Source organism: Temnothorax longispinosus, chromosome 7 (genome assembly GCF_030848805.1).
Source record: "Temnothorax longispinosus isolate EJ_2023e chromosome 7, Tlon_JGU_v1, whole genome shotgun sequence".
NCBI lineage: Eukaryota > Metazoa > Arthropoda > Insecta > Hymenoptera > Formicidae > Temnothorax > Temnothorax longispinosus.
The window spans coordinates 19,247,900-19,268,843 of NC_092364.1; the positions used below are offsets into that span (position 1 = coordinate 19,247,900).

The 20,944-nt window shown below is 46.9% G+C and overlaps 3 protein-coding genes across 4 annotated transcripts in view; 2 read left to right on the forward strand and 1 right to left on the reverse strand.

The window, feature by feature from the left end:
• The window catches only part of LOC139815616 (ankyrin repeat domain-containing protein SOWAHC-like), a 95,121-nt gene extending 86,339 nt beyond the window's left edge, over positions 1 to 8,782 (reverse strand). For both annotated transcript variants that reach the window (XM_071782637.1, XM_071782638.1), the window contains exons 1-2: positions 8,643 to 8,782; positions 533 to 683 (exon numbers count right to left, since the gene is read on the reverse strand). The gene's annotated coding sequence lies outside the window, so the exon portion shown is untranslated. The remainder of the gene's footprint in view (positions 1 to 532; positions 684 to 8,642) is intronic.
• LOC139815609 (homeobox protein caupolican) overlaps positions 8,673 to 20,944 on the forward strand; it is a 59,852-nt gene continuing 47,580 nt past the window's right edge. Inside the window, exon 1 of the mRNA XM_071782626.1 lies at positions 8,673 to 8,805. Coding sequence (XP_071638727.1) covers positions 8,698 to 8,805 — 108 coding nt within the window. The 5' untranslated portion in view covers positions 8,673 to 8,697. The remainder of the gene's footprint in view (positions 8,806 to 20,944) is intronic.
• LOC139815606 (uncharacterized) overlaps positions 10,998 to 20,944 on the forward strand; it is a 294,108-nt gene continuing 284,161 nt past the window's right edge. Inside the window, exon 1 of the mRNA XM_071782622.1 lies at positions 10,998 to 11,002. The gene's annotated coding sequence lies outside the window, so the exon portion shown is untranslated. The remainder of the gene's footprint in view (positions 11,003 to 20,944) is intronic.

The following is a 20,944-nucleotide window of genomic DNA, read 5'->3' on the forward strand; positions in this document are numbered from 1 at the left end:
CATTTAGACGATCGTAGATACAATGGGAAAAAAAAAACAGAATTTAAGAAAGGCCTGTCGAAATATTTCATCTTAATTTGTATATCGCAACTTCGTGAATCGTAATGTACATCGAATCGCGTTACGCAAACACATTGTAGACATTATTATGTCCCGTTATATTATGCGCATATATTAAGTGCGCGATGTGGCTGGTATAAAATTAAGGAATATGTATTCAGTTCCGGTCTCCCCCCCCGTCTCTCCGAAGGGTTAAAAACTATTACGGTGCACCTTGCGTTACACCATTGAGCTCTCGTTAGCTGTACAATCACGCGCCTGTAATAGCGGCGATTCTTATTAACAATGCTCGTGATTAAGAAAACGACCTTACTAATCACCCTTGATGTGTAGAAATACATGTAAACCAAGAGTGGGGAGGGGGGAGGAGGCAAGAGTGCTAGAAGGGCGGGTATATTATGTATATGCCTGCGTGCGGCACGCAGAGCCCTGCACGCGTATGAGTATCCGTGGAACGGAAGCGAGGCGGTACCTTTGTAATTAAACCCCCTTTATCGGCGATATTCTAATGAAACGACGAGTAATGATCGAGCGTGGCCCGCAACAGTCGCACGAACATCCTCCTCTCTGACTTCGGCATAAACATCGTTGTTTTCGCTTCCAAACATTCCGTTCAAACTCACCTGCAAAAGATAAAGTTTCCAATTATATTATGTCATTAGATTTTAAATTAAGCAGTTTTTATATATCGCAAAATTCTCACGAAGAATGTTAATTATGAAGAGAATTATTCGAGAAAATGTATCGCATCCCGAGAAGAATACTAATCACAACTCAAAAAATTTCGATTTTGACACAATTTCGGATTCGCGCGAATATAACGCGATTATAGTATATAAGTAGAAAATTTGGGAAGAGCGGGGAGCGGAGCGAGAACGCCGCCCTTTCTCAGAAAAGCCGGGCGAAATAATCCAAAATAATAACCGACCGTCTATCAAAAAGTACAGCACTCCGAAGCGTTCATTTATACGCGAGGCTTATTTTCGATAAATAAAAAGAAGCGGTTGTGACTTGCGACTCACTTGCGTATCGTTGAACCAGAGAAGTCGTCCGCCATATGCAATTACCGAATAAGGTAGATTGCGTTGCCGCCTCCTTCGAATATGTCGCGAGTCGCGAGATGCCATTAATCGTGATCGCCAATCGCTCGATACCGACGCTCCGAACACTCGTTCGCACGCGTGATTCACATTTGGCGGATAAGAAGACGCGAGAAACGCGTAACGGTCGAAATTCGTCGTCGGAGTCGCGCGCTACGCGTCACTACGCGATCGGAGCATCGGACCGAATACAGCCGTTAAAAATCGGAAGGAGAGGGGGGAGGGGAGATGCGTTCGTCAAACAATCACGCTGCGAGCGGCGCCAGCTTCATTGAACTCGAGCGATATGCGAAAACGGGGAAGCTCGCAAAATTCCCGGAAAAATGAGTTATATATGTATAGAACTGGGTCGAAATAACGCTTTAATAATCTATTCAAGACGGATTAAGGGCCACTTCGATCAAGGTCCGATTAACTTAATCGTTGATTAGTCCATTGGAAATGACCAATCGCATTTGTCAATTTATTTAATGAGCAAATGCGATTGGTCATTTCCAATGGACTAATGAACACGAGCGATATGCGAAAACGGGGATGTTCGCAAAATTCCCGGAAAAATGAGTTATATATGTGTATGGAACTGGGTCGAAATAACGCTTTAATAATCTATTCAAGACGGATTAAGGGCCACTTCGACCAAGCTCTGATTAACTTAATCGTTGATTAGTCCATTGGAAATGACCAATCGCATTGGTCAATCTATTAAATGAGCAAATGCGATTGGTCATTTCCAATGGACTAATCAACGATTAAGTTAATCGGAGTTTGGTCGAGTGGCCTTAACTCATTTTTGCATAATGTTTTAAAACACTCCGCGTATGAATTTCGCATTACAGTCGCGCGAGAGAAGCATATCGGCGCGCTGAACTTAGCCGAATCACAAGCGTTTCGCATTTCTGCTCGTGGAACTCAGTCGCCGCGTCGAAAAACAGTCTATTTACTTATTATTTCGTAGGGAGAAATTGAACGGCTTAAAAAGCGTCGCTTGCGCGTCGTTCTACTGCCGTGTTTGTGTCGCCGAGGTTGTTTACGTTTTTTAGGCTCGGTTTTCCTGGAAGACGCGCGCCTCGCGAGACGCTCGCCCGGCTCGCCGCGGCGTGCGCCCTCCCCCACTCTTTCCACATTTTTCCTATTGGCGTAGTCGCGGTCAGTATGTATTAGTATTAGTGCGAATTCGGGGCTGCGACGCTGCGTTCAGCTCGCTCCGCGTTTCTCGCGTTCTCTAGCCCGTCGATCGCGAATCTTCTGGCCCATATTGCGCTCCGAGAGAAGGCCAGAGCCATTGTAATTAAAGAAGAAGAAAGATCGTGAATCTCTTGTCCGCGAACGAGTGTCGGGAGTGTCGGAATTGAACGACGGTCGATCGTCTTGGTGCCATAACTGCCATAGCATTCGGGGCTGCGTTCAGCCCGCTCCGCGTTTCTCGCGTTCTCTAACCCGTCGCTCGTGAATCTCCTCGCCATATTGCGCTCCAAAAGGTGGCAGCAGCCATTGTAACTAAAGAAGAAGGAAGATTGCGAATCTTGTCCGCGAACGAGTGTCGGGAGTGCCGGAATTGAGCGACGGTCGATCGTCTCAGTGCGTAATGTAAATCCCGAATCCATATCGCGTCTATCGACGTTCGCAAGTGGCGTCGATTCGAATTAACTCTGACTTATCGCACGGAACACAGTGCATGGATGCCATGGATTTAAGAAGTTTTAGTGTCGTTTGATACAAGCGAATTGGCGAATCCGCGTCTTCTCGCTCGCCGCGAGAGCGAATCTCGGCGTCGGAGTGACATGTCTACCGTCATTGCGTACAGTGAATTTCGAAAGTTTCCGTTTCACGCGCGGGTGAGCGAGTGCTTTTGGTGTTGCGGAGCGTTGTTCGCGGAAGGGCCGCGCGCTCGAGAAGTCGAGACGTTCGGCGCGGTGAGTACCTCCTCCAGCTCCTCTTCCGCCATCTTTCCCCATCCCAAATTTTCCATTAACCTCAGTCGCTCGTGGGTTCAAGAAAATCGCAGCGAGAGAGATAGAGGCGGGCACGATATCTCCACGCACGTAACCTTTTGTCGCGAACTGCGTGTAGAACTACGTGTATACCTTGGCTTCGCCGGCGCGGCGCGGTATAGCTCGCGCACGAGCACACGTTCCGCGTAATTTTACAAACTCGGCTGGATTGATGCACGAGATTGGGGCACGGCACGAGCAGGACAGATATTCCCGCGAAACGCGCACCGTCGCCCGTCGGGGTCGCGGGACCCCGGGGGAGCGAGGTGACCGCGGTCGGTAGGGAACGAGCCGGCCCGGGAACGAGGACAAAGGATCGCGTCGACGCCCCGCCGGCCCCGAGGTGCATCTACGATATCATCTACCCGTGTTCTCCTCCGCGTTATGCTTATATGCCCGTGCATACGTAAAAGCCGCGGCCGCGTTGTCGCCGTGCTTTATCCTGCGCGAGCCGGAGGGCACTCCGTATGATCTACCGCCCCGAGATTCCACGGAGAAGCCGCGACAATCCACTTACCAGCTGCCCGCGTTGATTTTCTGCTCGTCGCAGTTGCTCCCCCCCCCCCCCCGGTATCCGCGCCCGCGCGAAAAATAACGGGAGAGCGACGCGCATTCTGTGGCTGCATTCCCCGATTTTCACTGTCAGCAACTTTCAGTACTGAAAATCTATAAGTATACGTGACGTAAAATATATATAGATGTTCACTACTGATGAATATCGGAATGCAGCCTGATGTAAGGCTGGAGATCGGGAACCGGTAGAAATTTGATGAGCGCGAATCCGGCGCCTCGCCGGACACGAGAGGATATGGGATATCTACGTTCCGTTCGTGTGACGTGATCGCGCCATGATTGATATGCCAGAGGTATGCGCTCGCGCGGCGTCTACGTTCGCGGCGAAAGTTCAACTCGTTGAAATTATAGCTTGTCTCGATTGCTTCCCGGTTACGACTATATTTGGAATGAAACGGAGATACGATCACTCGCTCGCGGATATCCCGCGAAAACATGATCGTGCCGGTAACGGTTGTCACCTTTCCGGTTTTTAAAGAAGACTCGTCGAGGCTTCGGCGGAAGAAAAAATATCTCCGATAGGTCGCTTTAAATTTCGATACTCTTTTTTTTTTTAAGAGAATATAGAACTGTAGAAGAGGCAATTTTGATAGTAAGATTCAGAATGTAACAAGATATTAAAATATTGCGTTAATTAATGCGCAAACTGGATAATTTTATTTCATTTTTTTTTTGAAAACTGAAAAAATAGTGTAAAGGTGGTAAACGTAGTTGTAACATTTAAAGAAGCATTCGTATATATCGCGTGACGCGCGTAATAATACGGAACGTGTTTATACATACGAGTATTTCTTATGCGTCACCGCGAGCCACTTTGTTCTCCGGTAAACGTAAACAGGACTTCTTCCGCGTGAAACATCGAGAGGTCTTTGCCTTCGAGGACTTGATTCATAAAATGTCGACGAGACGCTCCGAGCATTAAAGCTGCGCGACTTGATTTGTAAGTACAGTATAACATCAGCAATGACAGAAATAGTTGAATTAGCGCGATAAAAGTAAACTATACTGAATATCACTTAAATCGGTAACAATGTAAATAAGTTCGCGATCGAACGAACGACAGAAATTTCATGTTTTCTCGGTCAGTGATGAGTTTATAAAATTGTATTGCAAAGGAATCACGTTGTTTCATTTACAATGAGCGACATTAGCGAGCAAGCAGTAAATTCGTGCTGGACCCAACAGCCGAGACATAGTAACGCGTTCTCTCTCTATCTTCTCTCGCCATATAAAGCGGTGGCGATAGGGTCGCGGGGGCAATATATACGTCCGGCTGGAACGACGTATATATTCGCCCGTAATTGGAGCGCGTCGCTCGGCGAATCGGCCGCGAAATAAAACGAACCGTATAAAGACCGTACTTTAGTCAGTTTTTGCGCGAGGTTTTTAGCCGTCGTACCTCCGGTGGTCTCGTTAGACCGGACGATGGGAGGTCCGGAAGAGATCCGCCGCGGCCGCGGCTGCAATACGCGTCCGCATTTGCTCCACGTACTATAAAGCGTCGCGGAATCCTTGGATCGATCCTCCGTCGCGAGACCATATAAAACTATTGGAAAACGAATAATTTACATTAAACGAGCTTTATTTAGATCGGATATTGGTAATTTCTTCATATGTGGCGTTATATAAAGTTTGTCAGAATTTTATTAGAATTTTTACTGTAATTTCATACATTCGTACACGGTTTTGCTGAAGTATCTAAAAATTTAGTTAGATACAGATCTGAAAATAATTTTGTTGCACCATCAAAATAATGATTGCAGTAGGTCGCTGAAGTATGATAGTAATAATGTAAAACTTTTGACATTTTAGTGATCAGTTTGAGTGTTCTACAAATTGTACATAATCTACGTAATTATTTTTAGATACTTCAGCAAAACCGTTCTTTCCATTCTTATGTAACAGTACGAATTATAAACTGCTGTCTTTTAAAATTCCAATGTGATTCGCAGTTTTACATGACATATATTTACATTTCGAGCACATTTTATATTTCAATGCGCGATACGTATCTATATACGAGACATCACTGACAATAAGTGGACATCCAGAAATAGTTAATTATGTCGAACGAGAAGCGTCGAGGGCAGATGGGACACAGCTGAAGAAGCAAATAATATCAGTAACGTAAAGCATTTCGTAGAGTAAAGTTATAGCTCCTTAATGAATCGAAGGGGTTTAAAAACGGAGTCTTTCGCTCGTTGATGAAGGAAGCGAGCGCGGAAGTTATCGGACCGCACGATCTGGCCTACCGTTTACCCTAGCCGGGGTATTAGAAGTTGTCACAGGTGCTCGCCCGTATATAGGTACCACGCTCCACGTACGCACGCACGCACGTATGCACGCACGCACGCTAAGAAAACGGGCGAAGATTCTCTCAAGGGGAGCCCGCGTGTATATTTGGCTTTCCCACAGTTTAGCGCGCGACTTTAACTATCCCGCCTCGCGCCGGCGTTTGCCGACGGACAGACGGAAGCCATTCGCGAACTTCAAAGATTCGCGATCGGGGTGCGCGCCTCGAGTGGTATAGGCAATGCATATTATCACGGTGCCTACCTAGCCGGGGCCCCCGACATGTCCTCGTCGGCGGCCCGGCGCGGCGCGGCGTCCTCGGCAGCGCGTGCACACAAAGTCGAGGACTCGGCCAACACTCCAACGGCAGCGCGTTTATCGTCGAAGACCGGCGGTCCGAACAAAGTGCACCTCGCCGAGTGCACGGCTAATGGCAATCTTGTTTTATGCCTGGCGGCTCGGCGCGCGACAAAAATCGTTTGCACGTGAGCCAGATTACTTATTACCCGGAGACGTGTGTCAACCTTGGGAACCGGCGGCGTTCGAGACACCCGATTTCCACGTTGCTGTAGGAAACTTTGAGAGAATTTTGCAATAAAAGCAACCGTGTAATAATTTTCGACCTCGCGCATTTCGCTACACACACAATCGATCGTTTTTAAAAAATCTCTTCGCGTACGCGCAAAAACTCCGGTCGTTAGAATTAATTTTCAACACGATTTCACGGTGATGTTTATTGACTGACGTTTATTGAAGGCAAATTTCACAACGATGCGACCGTGCATTTTCTGGTAGCGTTTCGTTCGGTGGTAATCCCGCGATATATCCAATAATTGCCGCGCAGCGGTCGTTTAAGATTCGCCGAGTAAAGTATCGATACGAGAGCGTTCAAACCGGATTGCGTTCAAACTAAATTACAAACGTTTATATACGACTTCATCAATCATCGGTCCCGACGCGCGGGCAAGCCGCGCGTTGCATGAAACTCTGCGCCACGCGATGATAACGACTGACAAGTGTCGAGTAACGTTTTAAGCGTGCGTCAATCAGCGTTGGAGCAACGGGGGAATTAAAATGCGAGTGAGAAGTGAAAAAAAAAGTGAAAAGAGTAGCCGAACAATCGTCGGGGTAAATCGATGGAAGGGCTCAAACGTGCAAGGGAGGGATCCGGAGTACCGTCGAACGAATCGTGTCGCTGTCAGTAACGACGCATTAACGCGTTCATATCGCATTCCAACCCTTCGCGCGTTCGATTACATCGCACTCACATCCTGTACGTATATTCGCGTTCGTCCTCCCCCGTAAATGCAACTCAATACACTTTTTCTCCGCTACTCGCGTCGCCGAGACACCCGTGTAAATTCATGTTCATGTAATGTAAAGCATTCGCGATCGGAGCAGATACGAGGGGGCAACGTACTCATTATATATTTTGTGGAAGGATACTTTTTTTTACATTGGTGCGATATTTCCTTCTTATCGCACACGCGATGCCTTCGCCGCAAATTGCTTCAATCATTATTATATCAGCGTTACAGACTGACGAGACGAAAAGTTTCCTCCGCAATGTCTGTATTTGTGTGAAATAAATAAATCGCGTATATTCTTACATTACGAGGGGCGCTATCAAAGAAGATAGCTTCGCTGCGTTTCCAATATTCTCCTCAATCCTCGGCACTTCAGCATCTCTCGTCCGCAATTCCCGCGGTCAGTTCGGCGAGCACGGAGGGACGGGGGGGGCTCGGAGGAGGGAACGCGGGGTTAAGCGGGTCGGCATATAAGTGAAATCGCAATAATTACCGGCGGCACGGATCACAAATCCCGCAGTACGGTAGTTGGTAGGCGGGATGGTCTACCAACAGACGCATACAGGTATTATACGCAAGCTCTTTGTCGGGGGGGCCTCGGAGGAGGGGTACGGTTTATATTGGCGCCACCTCCTGCACGGTTAAGCGAGCGACTAGGGCAGACTTACGCCTTACACCTCTCTCTCTTCGCCTCTCTCTCTCTCTTTCTCTCTGTCTCTCTCATTCTCTCTGCACCCCACCCGCCGTCGTTTTCACCCTCTCGTTCGCTCACTCTCTCTCTCTTTCTCTTTCTCTATCTCCCGCTCCCTCTATTCTCCTCTCCCCCCTCTCTCTCACCAGCGACGACCCTCTCTCGTCTCTCTTGCCGCGCGCGCTCTGATGCTGCACAACTCCCGCTCGCTGGCTAACCCAACCTAACCCGCGGGCGAACTTCATTCCACGCCGACTGACCACCACCGACGGCCGTCGTCGTGTCCTCGACGCCGCCGTCGTCGTCGCCGCCTCGTTTGTCGTTCGTCAGAGAACGCGGTCACGCGACACGTCGACTCCGTCGTCGGCGAATCGGTGTACTACGTAGTACATACGTACGTGGATCTTCTCTTCTTCTCTTTCTTCTTCCCGGCGGTGGTGATACACCGGCCGCCCGGTGTGTCATGCCGATATCATTGTGACTGGGATACGTGACTGGATTTTTTTTTAAGTGACTGTGCCTAATAGTACCTTCCTCTCGATCGTACCTCGCGCGTACGCAGTTGTGTATCGGGGAAGTTAAGAAGACGTGTCGCGAAAGCCAGGGGGGACAGGAAGGTTCGGCTTACCCCGTTCTCCACGGGGGAGGACCCGTTCAGAAGGCGAAGGGAGGAAGGACCAACCATGGACATGTCCGAAGACTGTTGGGATCACGTGGGACTGCTCCAAGAGGTCTCCGCGGAACCACCCCCGCCACCGTCCGCCTCCGACTTCTTAATCCAGCATCAAGAGGTAAGTCTCTTCTTCCATCTTTTGTAGTAAATTGCGTTTTAGTGCGCTCTGCAACGTGAAATTTGTTATTTAAGAGGTGCGAATCGAATAAGTTTGCAAGAACAAAAAGCGCGGGAAAAGCGAAGCATATATGTGATAAATACAAGATATGATATCATATATCACACAGAGATATATCTGCGAGATAACTATGTTATTGGCAAAATCCTGAAATAATTCTTCGATCATCGTTACGTGAGCGGAATCGGATTAGCGTTCATCTGCAAATCGACGGCGCTTTTTCGTTGCCGCGCGTGGGCAAACGGTCACCTTGACTTTTTATTTAACAATATTTTAACGATACGGTTAATTAATTCGTAATATGAGGAGTTTACGTTGAATTAAAGCGAAGAAACCGGGCTGACGGCGGCTGTTCCGTGCGCGAGTAGGGTACATATAATTATACCCTCTTTTACTTAAACCTCCGACAATTTCGGTATTTGTACGGCTGAGGTCTGTCATTTTACGTGCAAACTTGTTTTATTGGCGCGAACACCTTGAAGAACCTATTTATCCGGTACGGCCGGAGGGCTGCGCGCATTTGCGCCAGATAGCTCTTTTTAATAAAACCCGTCGGGGATTCCGGTGTGGAAATCATTATCATAATGATACGGCGAGGCGCGCTGATTTCATTCCGTGAAAACGATCGCGGCACGTACGTCACACACGAGGATCGAGGAACGTATATGTTCAATTACGCCGCTCTTGGCGATCGTCCCCATAGCTTCCGTAACTTCCTTAGTACGCCAATTATGATACATCATTATTATCAGGCGCAATTTTTTTTTAATTTACTTCAATCTCTATCCTTCAATTTTCCGACGACCACTAGTGGCGATCGTATGGCTTAATAATTTAATGACACGAGCATGTTGCTATAAACTCGTATTTCTTCTTTCAAGACTCGTTTTTATCTTTCAGGAGTAAAAGGTAATACATATAATTCAAGAACGGCGATTCGCGACTTACTATTAGTAGTTTACGAAAGATCTCTTTATCGTAATCACGCGCTTAGCATCTTTTTATTCGGTTCGAAAAACGCGAGAGATATATTCTAAAATTTACGAACTGTATTTCAGACACCCCGTATATCGGGCCGCAATTAAGAGACCGAATTGAGGGTCTCACGAGGAGCCGAAGCGGTCGAACCGCGAGCTCCGGCAACATTCCAGTAGGCTGCACCGAGGTAGAAAGCACCTGGATAGTCGTGGCGATTTCTCTGTTTGCTCAAGCCTACAGCAAATTAGTAATAATCACGCGGGGCCACCTGTCATCGGTCCGATTGGTCCGAAGCTGGGGGCGGGGATTTATATGTTATTATATATACGTTACCTGGTGTGTGTGCGAAAGGACGAGACGCAGGGAAAGAATCGTCCTCAAACGATCGACGAACCGAGGGGCGCCGGCTCGTTCCGTTTCAATTTCGTCGGGCCCCCTTGCATAACGAGCTCTTTCTCTGTCTCTCTCCCTCTCTCTCTCTCTCTCGGCGGGGCAGCATGAATCCACGGGGCGTTGGTTACGGTGCCCTGTAATCATACCCGAAATTATAGGCATTTAGTTGGGCATGAATGAGCGGATAGGAAAGTTTAAGAAGAAGATATCGGTGGCATCGGCGCGTCAGAGGCGCGTGCAGGGCCCCGGCCCGCTTCCTTTACGCCTCTCCCATATCCCCGTCCCTACCGTTCGTTCGTCGCCGGTTTCTAGAGGCACCTGCATCTCCGCTGCCCCGAACGGGGCTCAGATTCACCTCCGATACAGGTCGCCCTACCTGGCATCCTTCCTTCCGCCGCGCCGCGTCGTGTACATATGCACGCGTGAATCCCGAGACACGACGATCGACCATAATCCATCATGCACGATGACAATAAATGTCGTAATGTATATATCGCACATCACTATTCAGTAAAATCAAAGCTTCCCCAGAGGATCTTATCATTTAAAAAAACGTAATCTCTTTAATTTTATTTGAAAGAGATGTCAAAGTATATTTTAATTAATGTTATTTAAAATAGAATTTTGATTGCTATTTTATTTTATAAGTTGACAAACGTTGACAATGTTCTATACATTTCCATAAGCTAAATTAAAAAAACGACTCCGAGTTATTCTATCACAATAGCACTAACGCGGCCAGCAAAGCTAACAATAAGAAATCAAAGATTATAGTTCAAGCAAATATTATTGCGTATTATGCGATCGTACAGAATAGATGCTTCCGTAAAGAAAAATATAGACGATTCGTGAATAGAATGTCGACGAAAAGCACAGATGCGTTGCGCTAATTTCATCGAGAGCTTTTTCCGTTTCTATGTCACGATGACACGATCGCGCCAACCGGCGACTGTGGCCAGTGCCTTGTTAAAACAAGACACGAAAACGCGATGGCGTCTTCGTACCAAAAAGGATTAAAGTAAGCGATCGGTCCAATTAAAATACGGCGGGGGACCATCCCTCGCGCCGTGTCCAACACGTGACAAATGCGCGCACGGCACGTCCCAGCTGCAGCGCTGAAAAATGTCGGCGCACCGAAATATAGGCTGCTAATCGAATCGCACCTGCGTCGCGAAAGCTTCAAGGTTTCTCGAAGCTGGTTTCGCGGGGTGGATGCTTCAGCATCGCTCGACTCACGTATAAGTTTCCCACGACGGGCGGGCGGGCGGAAGGGCGAGCCCATCTTAGGGCCCGTGTGGGAATATCTGGTCTTATTACTCGCGCATAGGAAACTCAGGCGTTCGAGCGCCGATCGACCGTCGATTTTCGTATTCCTCCGACGTGTACGCTCGCTGCTACCTCTCTTCCTCTCTTCCTCTCTTCTCGCTTCTTCCTATTCTCCGTCTCGGGGCTTCATATGAGTCGTAGATCGGCGTAGCTTAAACCCGAGTCCCCGGTAGCGCCCGCACACGCGACATTCCATCGTGTTCGATAGCTCGAGCACCCGTTCACACCGAAAATCGTGAATTCCGAGGTGAAGCGAACACGGAGCGGACTACCGACGACGCGAGCACGTACGGGTTCCGTGAGAGAACTCGGTCGATTCGATGGCGATAACGGCGTCGCGCGTCCCGCTTCCGAATTGCCCCGTTCTGCCGGGCATTCTACGGTAGCGAGGAAAAACGTCGACCGGGATGAAGGAATCAAAGCGATGGAGCATGTGGCTTGCTCGGCACGTTCGTGTCGGACGAGCGAAGCGTCGATACGAGGCGCGGTAGAACGCAGCCATGAACGATTTGCGAAGCATCGTATCCGAGGGGCTTTGAAGGAATTTCAATTCGTGGCGGAGAGTTAGACGGCATAAGTCTTCCTCCCGTTCTTCCTCTCCCTCGTGTAATTGATGTAAGTCGCGTGTTACGACTAAATTCCAACGTCTGAATGCGCTCGGTGCATGGCGACGATTGTTCGGACACCTTTTTTATGTTCCTGACTACTCGTGTAATCACTCGGAGACTGCCAATCACGATCGTGGGAAATAATATTTGACGACTGATATGCGGCGCTAAAAACTATTTGCATATAATGACGAGATAATTACAGCGTTACGCTACTTGTTTTCTTAGGGCTGTTAATTTCGTATTAATGAATATTACTCGCGTGCTCGTTAATTATATTCTATTATATTCCGAACGCACGCTATGTATATAAATATGATTACGTCTACGTCGTTAATTTTATTCTAACGATGCGGTAATTTTCCCAGCTACAGAATGCGTTATTAAAATCTAACATCATGGATGGAAAATATAACATCTGTTTATTAATTATCACATTGTTATAAGAGATGCCAAGAAAATTATATTATATTTTTCTCTCGGATATTGTCCAAAATCAGCCAATTTACAATCGCATTTTCTACTCAATCCAATGACATTCCGAGCAATGCAAGATCTCTCTAAACTTTCCATCAGACTATGCTGTCTATCCGCGATTTAATATCCCACGCGACGAGGGAAAGGCCTTCATGCTATTCTAAGGGGGAAGAGATGTGTCACCCGAGTGAACGCTTAGCCCTCTCGAGAACCGAGTTCGATGACATCGCCTTTTTCGAGGCGACTCGTTGCAAGGTTCACACGACCGTGCATTCCGTACTTTTGTCGCACTTTGTCGCGCGCGGGATACGCACTTGTCGTGTAGTAAGCACTTGTCGCCACCCTTCCTGTTTCCATCCAGGACGATGTCCTTCCGTCGTCGTCGTCCCCCTTCGTCGCCGTCGTCGCCGTCGTCCTCGTCGTCGTTTGATTCCAGTCGCTCACAAGCCCGCCGAACGGAGCTTCCTCGGGCACACGTGACACGTGCGTCCCGCATCGACCGGACACGTGCAGGGCGCAATGTCGCTGTCGAGCGCGACGAACTCACGGTACCCTAATGGTTACGGTTACAGACCACGTCGGCGCCCGTATTTTCTCTCCGTCCCGCCGCTCATCTCGAATACATCACCGCAACAGCGGTACATTAGGCAGGGGTGTGAATAATGATTGTATTCGAGGTCTAAAGTTAATACTTTCAAAAGGGTCTCCCACGATTGAAATCAATTGGACAGTTCTACATTCTACGAAATGTAAGACTCTGAACGAAACATTTATAAAACGAAATATCTATGAGATTTAAGGTCAGAAGCTTAGAAATCTCAACCCGTTATTCTATTCCTGTTACTCTACCGTCAGTGCAATAATTCTCCGCAGCAGAACACCGAGAGAGGCTTCGAGTCCTTCGACAACCTTCTGGGAATTCGAAAACGTCCGAGTCGACGAAAGCCCCCGAGTGCGCGAGGCAAAGGAAACAATCGACCACTTGTTGCTGAAAAGATTGTATCGAGTATTCGCAAGAGAGTCCCGTATAGGCGAGATTTAAAAACGGTATATACTTATAGGCATACCTTTTTTTCCGCGAGCAACCGTCGTCATGCTCCGTCAAGTTTCCGACGCTATATCGGCGGGGATCCGCCGCGGCCGATGAAACAGCCTGATACGTTTAAAGGCGCTCGCCGTTTCGTAACGGAAGTAATCACGCGGCCAAGAACAAGGATTGCTGGATTATAGACGTGGCGCACGAGAGAAGCTTTTCTTTTGTGTCACCAGTAGACCGCGGCGGCTCCCTCTCACGCGAGAATAAATTCGGCGGACCGTAAACCACCGCACCGCTTTCGGATCGCCTCAGTAGCGATACGCCCGTCGCTCGCAATAAAAATATTTTTTGCGCCCCCCATAAAATGCACTATAACTCCATCAGCGACTACATAGAGTTGCCTGCCTCTTTGGTTGAAATGTTTGTACGGGAAGATGTATCGTGTTAGAACTTATTTTTTAACAATTCACATATTTATTAACTGTAGATACGTGATAACAATCATATATTAATAATTTCTATTACCATTGAAAATATATAACTAATTATGGTATTTATCCAAAATATAACAGTATTAATCTTTTCGGTCGAACAAGATGGTGTCGATGAGTTATTAACAACTATAAGCACTTTTAGGCTTTTTCTTTAATCAATGGCTGTATTTTTGACCCCAAATTCGCGCGGAGCAGGGAGATGAAAATCGGACCACTGCGTTTTCAAAGCATACGCATTCTTTGAAACGATACTCTTATCGAAAGTTTTCGTCCGCGATGTAAACGGCAAGTTGGCTTTCGTCGCTTGAAGGGGGAGTTTCGTCCTAATTGAACGACCCTCGGTCGACCGACACGCTTCGCTACAAGGGTGGATTTATCTCGACGCACGTTAACGCGAGTACGAGTAGGTTGTGGGAGCGCGTATAAAGCACAATCCTCGCTGCCTTTATTCTGACGATGCTGAGTGTGTATGTGTGTACACGCACACACATACATGTCGTGAATTCTCCTTTCTTTCATCGTCTCGTGGAAGTTACTTTATTAGCCAGGAGGCATCGTACAGGTTTCGACGCAACAGTTAGCGGTTCGACCTCTCCACCACTCTGAGGGGCTGCACCATTGTCGAGCGAAGTATCTTACGGCAGTAACTAATTTTCCAGGAGAAGTTTTCGAAGGTATCGTGCGACCCTATACGAGTCCCCCGTGTGAGATTAGAGAAACGAGCAATGACAACGTGTTTGAGCTGGTACATTTCTCTAAATTGAAACATGTAAAACGTCTTATGATAATTCTCGTTAGATTTAAAATATAAACGCACGCGCGAAAATTTTGAAGTAACTCCTCCTCAATGTTTGAATAATTCCAAAGTTTTTGCGTTCTCAACTTGCAGAGGAATAAATTTTCTAAAGTTCGTCCGAGTTTCGTGTGGTGGAGCGAAAAGAATAGGTGAAAGAAAGAGCGCGGTTCAAATGCTTTCGCGATGCTCGAAGAGAGATAGGGAAGAGGAGAGGCGCGTTCGACACGAGGGAAGAAGTGTACCAATGAGTCGGATGGAAAACGACCCTCCGCTACACTCGGGGGTTAGCCGCTCTTCCCGATTTCCTTCCATCCGGCGCAGCCACTTTCCCGCTTATTCAGCAATGATTCAATTCGGATGTGCTTTTTACGCCCGCTACGGCGGCTGGCGGCGATAGAGAAGCGTCGTCGATGGGAGGTTACCGAGCCGTGCTCCGTAACCCCGCAATGGGGAATGAAAAAGGGGGATGAAAGGTAGATAGGCTAGGGACCGACCGAGGGAAGAGAAGCGAAGGAGGCTGCGGAGTTATCCCGGGCTGAAAACAGATTGCTTCTTCCCTCTCATTCTCTCGCTCTCTTTTCGCCTCTCGCTCCTCTTCGCGTTCTCACGGAGGGAGAAAAACTATGAGCCGGAGAGAGTCAACTAACCGACAAGTCGTTCTTTTAATTCAGCTCACCGCGCTTCTTTTCCGCCCGGTTCCGCGCTCGCTTTCCTCGGTGCGCCCGACCGCCGCCACCTGGCCGGATCCATTGGGCCGATAAGGAAGTCGTGACGCGGCATTTTTGCGGTGTCGTACACGAGTGAGGTCTTCACTAACGGCGAATTTTCCGCTAACACACACACAGGAGGAAACGTAATTTCCCTGACGTGATTCAACGATATGCGCATATTTAGAACAATTGTGCCGGGGGACTCTGCAAGAGTAGCGCAACACGAGCGATGCTATTTTAAAAACTTGTGTCATTTCATTGTAAATGTGCATCTCGATTATATTTTTAACACAAAGATGTTGGAAAAATGCGGACGGTGGCATACCGTGCTATAATACCAGGGCATTTCGCTTCAAACGAGGGTCCGATGTTCCGACTATGCTGCGGGACTCGACGGGGCCCCACTCTTTGCCGGCGGCCAGCGCATGAAAATGAAAAAGCACTCATTCTTGAGGAACTCTAATGACGGGAGGGAGGGAACACCACCGGGCCCCGGGTTCTCGCACACTTAATACACCTCTCTTCTCGACAAAGTATATCGGGAGCCTCACGATCGGCGTAAATCAACATATACTCGCCGGCAGGGCCGCTCACGTGACCCATCGCTCACATGCACGTGAGCACGAGCTAAAGAAACCGAAAAGAAACGGCGCTCGGAACCTTCCACGATGATAGTTTAATATTAGTGCGGTAGACGGTAACATGTCAGTCAACCTTCCGACGTTCCATGCGCCGTCGCCGCATGCCGCTTTTCAAAATCCTCGCGTGTAAGACCGATATTCATGAAGTGAACGATTCCCGACATAAAATAAATAAAATCGTTTAATTCCTCGTTCCTTCCTTCATCGCGACGGAGTTTCACGCTATTCGTGCATATAACTTGACTAAAAATAATTATCCGAAAGGGGAACGCGGTATCAGTCCGGACGCGAGCGACGCGACGTTCATGCGACCGTCGTCTTTCTTCTTTCACGTCCAACAGAATGTAGAGACGTGCGTAATATAAACTGTAATTTAACAATTCAGCGATGCGGCAGATTGACGCGGCGCAGGGTGCGCACGGGAAAAGGCAAAAGGACACGATCGGCCGCGATGCGTACGGCTGATGTGACGTAATACTACCGGCCCAGCGGTTTACTCTACAGCAAAAGCATCAGTCCCACTCGGTCAGTCGCATATTAATACCTGGGACCGTGTAGCCAGAAGCGGGCAGCTGCTGGCTCGTTTGCAGCACGCGATACTCGCGCTCTCACCTGTAACGTATATCTCAACCCCCCCTCTCTCTCTTCCTCTCTTTTTCTCTCTTTCTTTCTCCCATTTTCTTTCACTCTTTATCTCTTCGGTTCGTCGCCTCTGTCTTCGTTTAGTTTAAACGTCCAGCGCCCATCGTCCCTCTCACCCTCTTCGTGTCCGTATCTATCTCCGAGAGGAACATTCGAAATTATTATTCCCGCTCGCGAGTCGGCTAAAGGCTTTCGTATATATCGGCCGGTTAATGTGTGTACAGGGTATGCCGATATCCGAACACAACGGGCTGCGGTCTCTCCGATCTCTCATCGGAAATGTATACACCGGCTCGACGCGGGCACACGCGTCCCCGTGAATATCCCAATGAAAAATGAACGATCGTTAATGACATGCACTTATGGCTGGTTACGTCGCGCATTAATCAGGTGTATCCGTATATCGTTTCCGGAGCATGTATTCTTAGAAATCGTTAAGTTATCGGTTGGGGCACGCGAACGATCTCGAGCGAGAGCCATGACTTACTTTCGGTAAAGCTGAAAGATTTAATGCGCTAAATATATATATATACGATTAGCAACATAGAAACACGAAATAAATGTTCATACACTTTAGAGATAGAAAGTAAAGAATAAATTTATAAAATAATAGATTTTTATCAGTTTTCACAACAAATTCTATTTTTTTCTAGCCACTCTATTTTTTTTCGCCAATAAAATATGCTTCTTAAAAATTCTATGTTTTCTGAGTGAAATTTTCGCATCATCAAGAAACTCAGGCATAACACGATATCAGAAATGTTCACGGCCTCATAATTTCCTTCGAGAGATCGCATCGCTTTTAGAGACGCATAATTATCCCCTCTTCTATTATCGTGCAATCCACGGCATGAGTCTCGATATTCGCACGTCGGAGTCGTCGTGATTTTGATCACGCGCGAGGCGCGTCTCGTCGGTGACGGATGATCATCGCGGAGGTACTTTCTGGGAACATTTCAGGATATCTCATTGACAAACAATATCCGCGCGCGCGTTGCGAAATCGTGAATGCCGACCCGTGCTCATCGACAATCGAGGCACGATCGCGCTTAAACGACTGATAAAAGCGTCTGCGGCTATCCATCATACCGTTCCTCTCTCGTCGATCGGAACACGACTACGGGCTTATTTGGACGTGACAATTTTCTACCGTTATCCTCCGAGAGCGGATTGCGTCCACTATAGTCTTGTATATGCTTATTACATAGTTTTACAACAGAGTAAAAACTTTTTAAAAATTTAAGTATTCTATATCTTGTTAGAAATACCATTTCAGTTATACGTGAAGTAATGTGTACTTTTGTAGCCGTTTATCTACGAGAACGCGTAATTTCCATTTCTCACAAAAGAAATAAATAAAGCGTCATTTTACGTGTCACTTTATAAATATCGTATTCGATATGGCGACGATGAGTTGAAGACTTAATAAGCTTTTAGGCGTAAATACTTATCTCTGTATACTTCTGTTCAATGCCAAGAGAGTTCTCTCAGCATTAAATAGCTGCATTTATGGAAAATTTTTCTCTTTTTTTCATTATTCATGATAATTCGATATTGTGTGTATTTAAAGCGAGTGTATAGTATTTGAACATCGGAAAAATAAATCATCGTAAACGCGTGTTAACAATTTGTCTTGGATATTTGTTAACAAATTATAGTAGGCGTACGCTTCTTATTCGTCATGTTACACATATAGTTTGCAACGCGTGTAAAGACACGAGACCGCCGCGCCGCAGCGATTTTTTCGCAACCGTGTAATGCTCTTGCACGCGCGAGTGTGTCACTTACGAGCGCGATCCGCGATTACGATGTCACAATAAAATGTTACGTTTCCTTTATCGTGGAAAAAAGAGAAGGTAAGAGATTCGTTAGATAAATTTCTTTCTCCCTCTTGCCGGCCATTGCCGGCTGCGTGACGACAGCCGCAGTCGATCACCCTTTAGAGGCTCACATGTAATTGGATCTCGATGTAAATTACACAGAGTATATCACCTTAAGATTGGAGGGAAAATTTAATTCTTACTAAAAAATTCCAATAAACGTCACATGCTTTCGGAAGTTATTCCTTGAGTTTTCTTGGAGGTATTTATAAACTATAGTGAATGTTGGCGGATTAGGACGATTCATTAAATTTCTTTGCGGACCTTTTCCGGTTACTATAATCGCTGTTAAAAGTTGGGAAATCGCCGCGGTGCTTGTTAAGCAATCGTCGGTTTTACCGTTGACATTGCGATTTCCTTGCTCTCACCGGTCATTTTAACGCATTCTGAGGTAATGGTCGTTCCTTGTAAAGAAGTTAATTGGTTCCTGTGACAAGCCACTATGCATACGTAAGATGCTGGCGACGTTCCTGCTTGAACATTTCTACCGTTCGAATTAACGTTTCCTACGTACCGACTAGAATATAATGAGGCGGGGCTATTCTTAATTAGACCTATTCTTAATTAATCGAGTATGCTAATTTTCCAAGTGACGTATAAACAAATTATAATGTAATTCATCCAGTGTGCGCACATCCTGTATATGTTGTGGTAAAATAATTAATTTTATAGCTTTTTGCGTGCAATTAAAATTATATTTACGTTCATACCTCTAACTTTGACATTTTTTAACAATTAAGTAGCACATTTTTAATTTTATGTGTGGATTTGAGATAGTTTCAATCCGAAAATATTCGAACATATTTGGATTTTATCAATTTTATAGCTTTTGTTATACCGCGATATTTCCGCGAAGTACATGACAGAATCATTTATCACAAATGGTGGTTTATATGTCGTGGAGCCATCAAAATTTTTTTGACCGCGCTGTAGATCTCCGTGTCCATCCTCGGGAATAAACGAAGGCACGTCAAGAAATAATCATCATCGCCATCGACCATCGCCCACGCTCCAGCGGCGTGCATAGTTGCATACGTTGAGTAGAGCCAAGCCGATCCGAGGCCGAGCCGCGAGCACACGATGCACACCAATAGTCTCGCCTCCCTCTCGGCGGCCGGTCGGCCGAGTCGGCTAGGTGGTACTTCTCCGGTAATTTTAGCCGGATCTGCATATTTTAGCACGAACACTTCCGTCGATCATTATCCCCATTCGCCGCGACTCGCCCGACCCGGCGCGTCCGATGCAACGCCGCCACCTCTACTTTGTTGCATACAATCGCAGGATGGCAGAACCGCGCACGTACACAAGACACCGCACCACGCGAGGCTCCCGGAATCTCGTGCAATCTGCCTTATGGAAAATCGTTGCACACTGACCTGTACTCCTGCGAAGTTTGACCGAAGTATGAAGACGGACTCTTCGAGAATGTATTACACTTCTTCACCGCAAAGTGATTGTATCTAAGTGTAATGTAACAGTGACCCGAGGCATTTTCCGCGAAAGTCTTCAAAAGTCGTTAAAATTTAAATAATTGTCCTGTGTATTTTTGTCGACGTCTACTGCAATTTTTGAAATTATATAATATAAAGGCAAAATGACGTTTTTGATATACGACAGTTCGCGAAATTGAAAAAAAAAAAATTAATTGTGGAACCCATAATTAACAACATCTAACCAATAAGGATAAATTATCCAACGGTGGCAGTTCATTACTTAAGCAATAATCGCTTGAACGTACGCTGTTATCGGAAAGCATGGAGAAATACCATGCCATGGCATCCGTAATTTGCCGATCGTAATTCCGCCATGCTACAGCTACGTTTTCTCCGCTACTTTTGCATCCGCTATCTCCTTGAATTATTATACGTTTTAAATCAATTACTGCGCCGTGCGCACATGGCGGTTAGCCGAGGCGTAATCTTTCCCGGCAGCGGCGTCGAAAGATATTGTTACGACTACCGTTTTCGTAGGAGAAGTCTTGATCGCTCTCTAATTCTAATCGTCGTAACGCGCAATAAAGCGCAATTACAGAATGCGCGTGTTCACGCGCATGTATACGCGTCCGTGTTCCTCGCCGGGTACGCAGCGCAGTTCACGG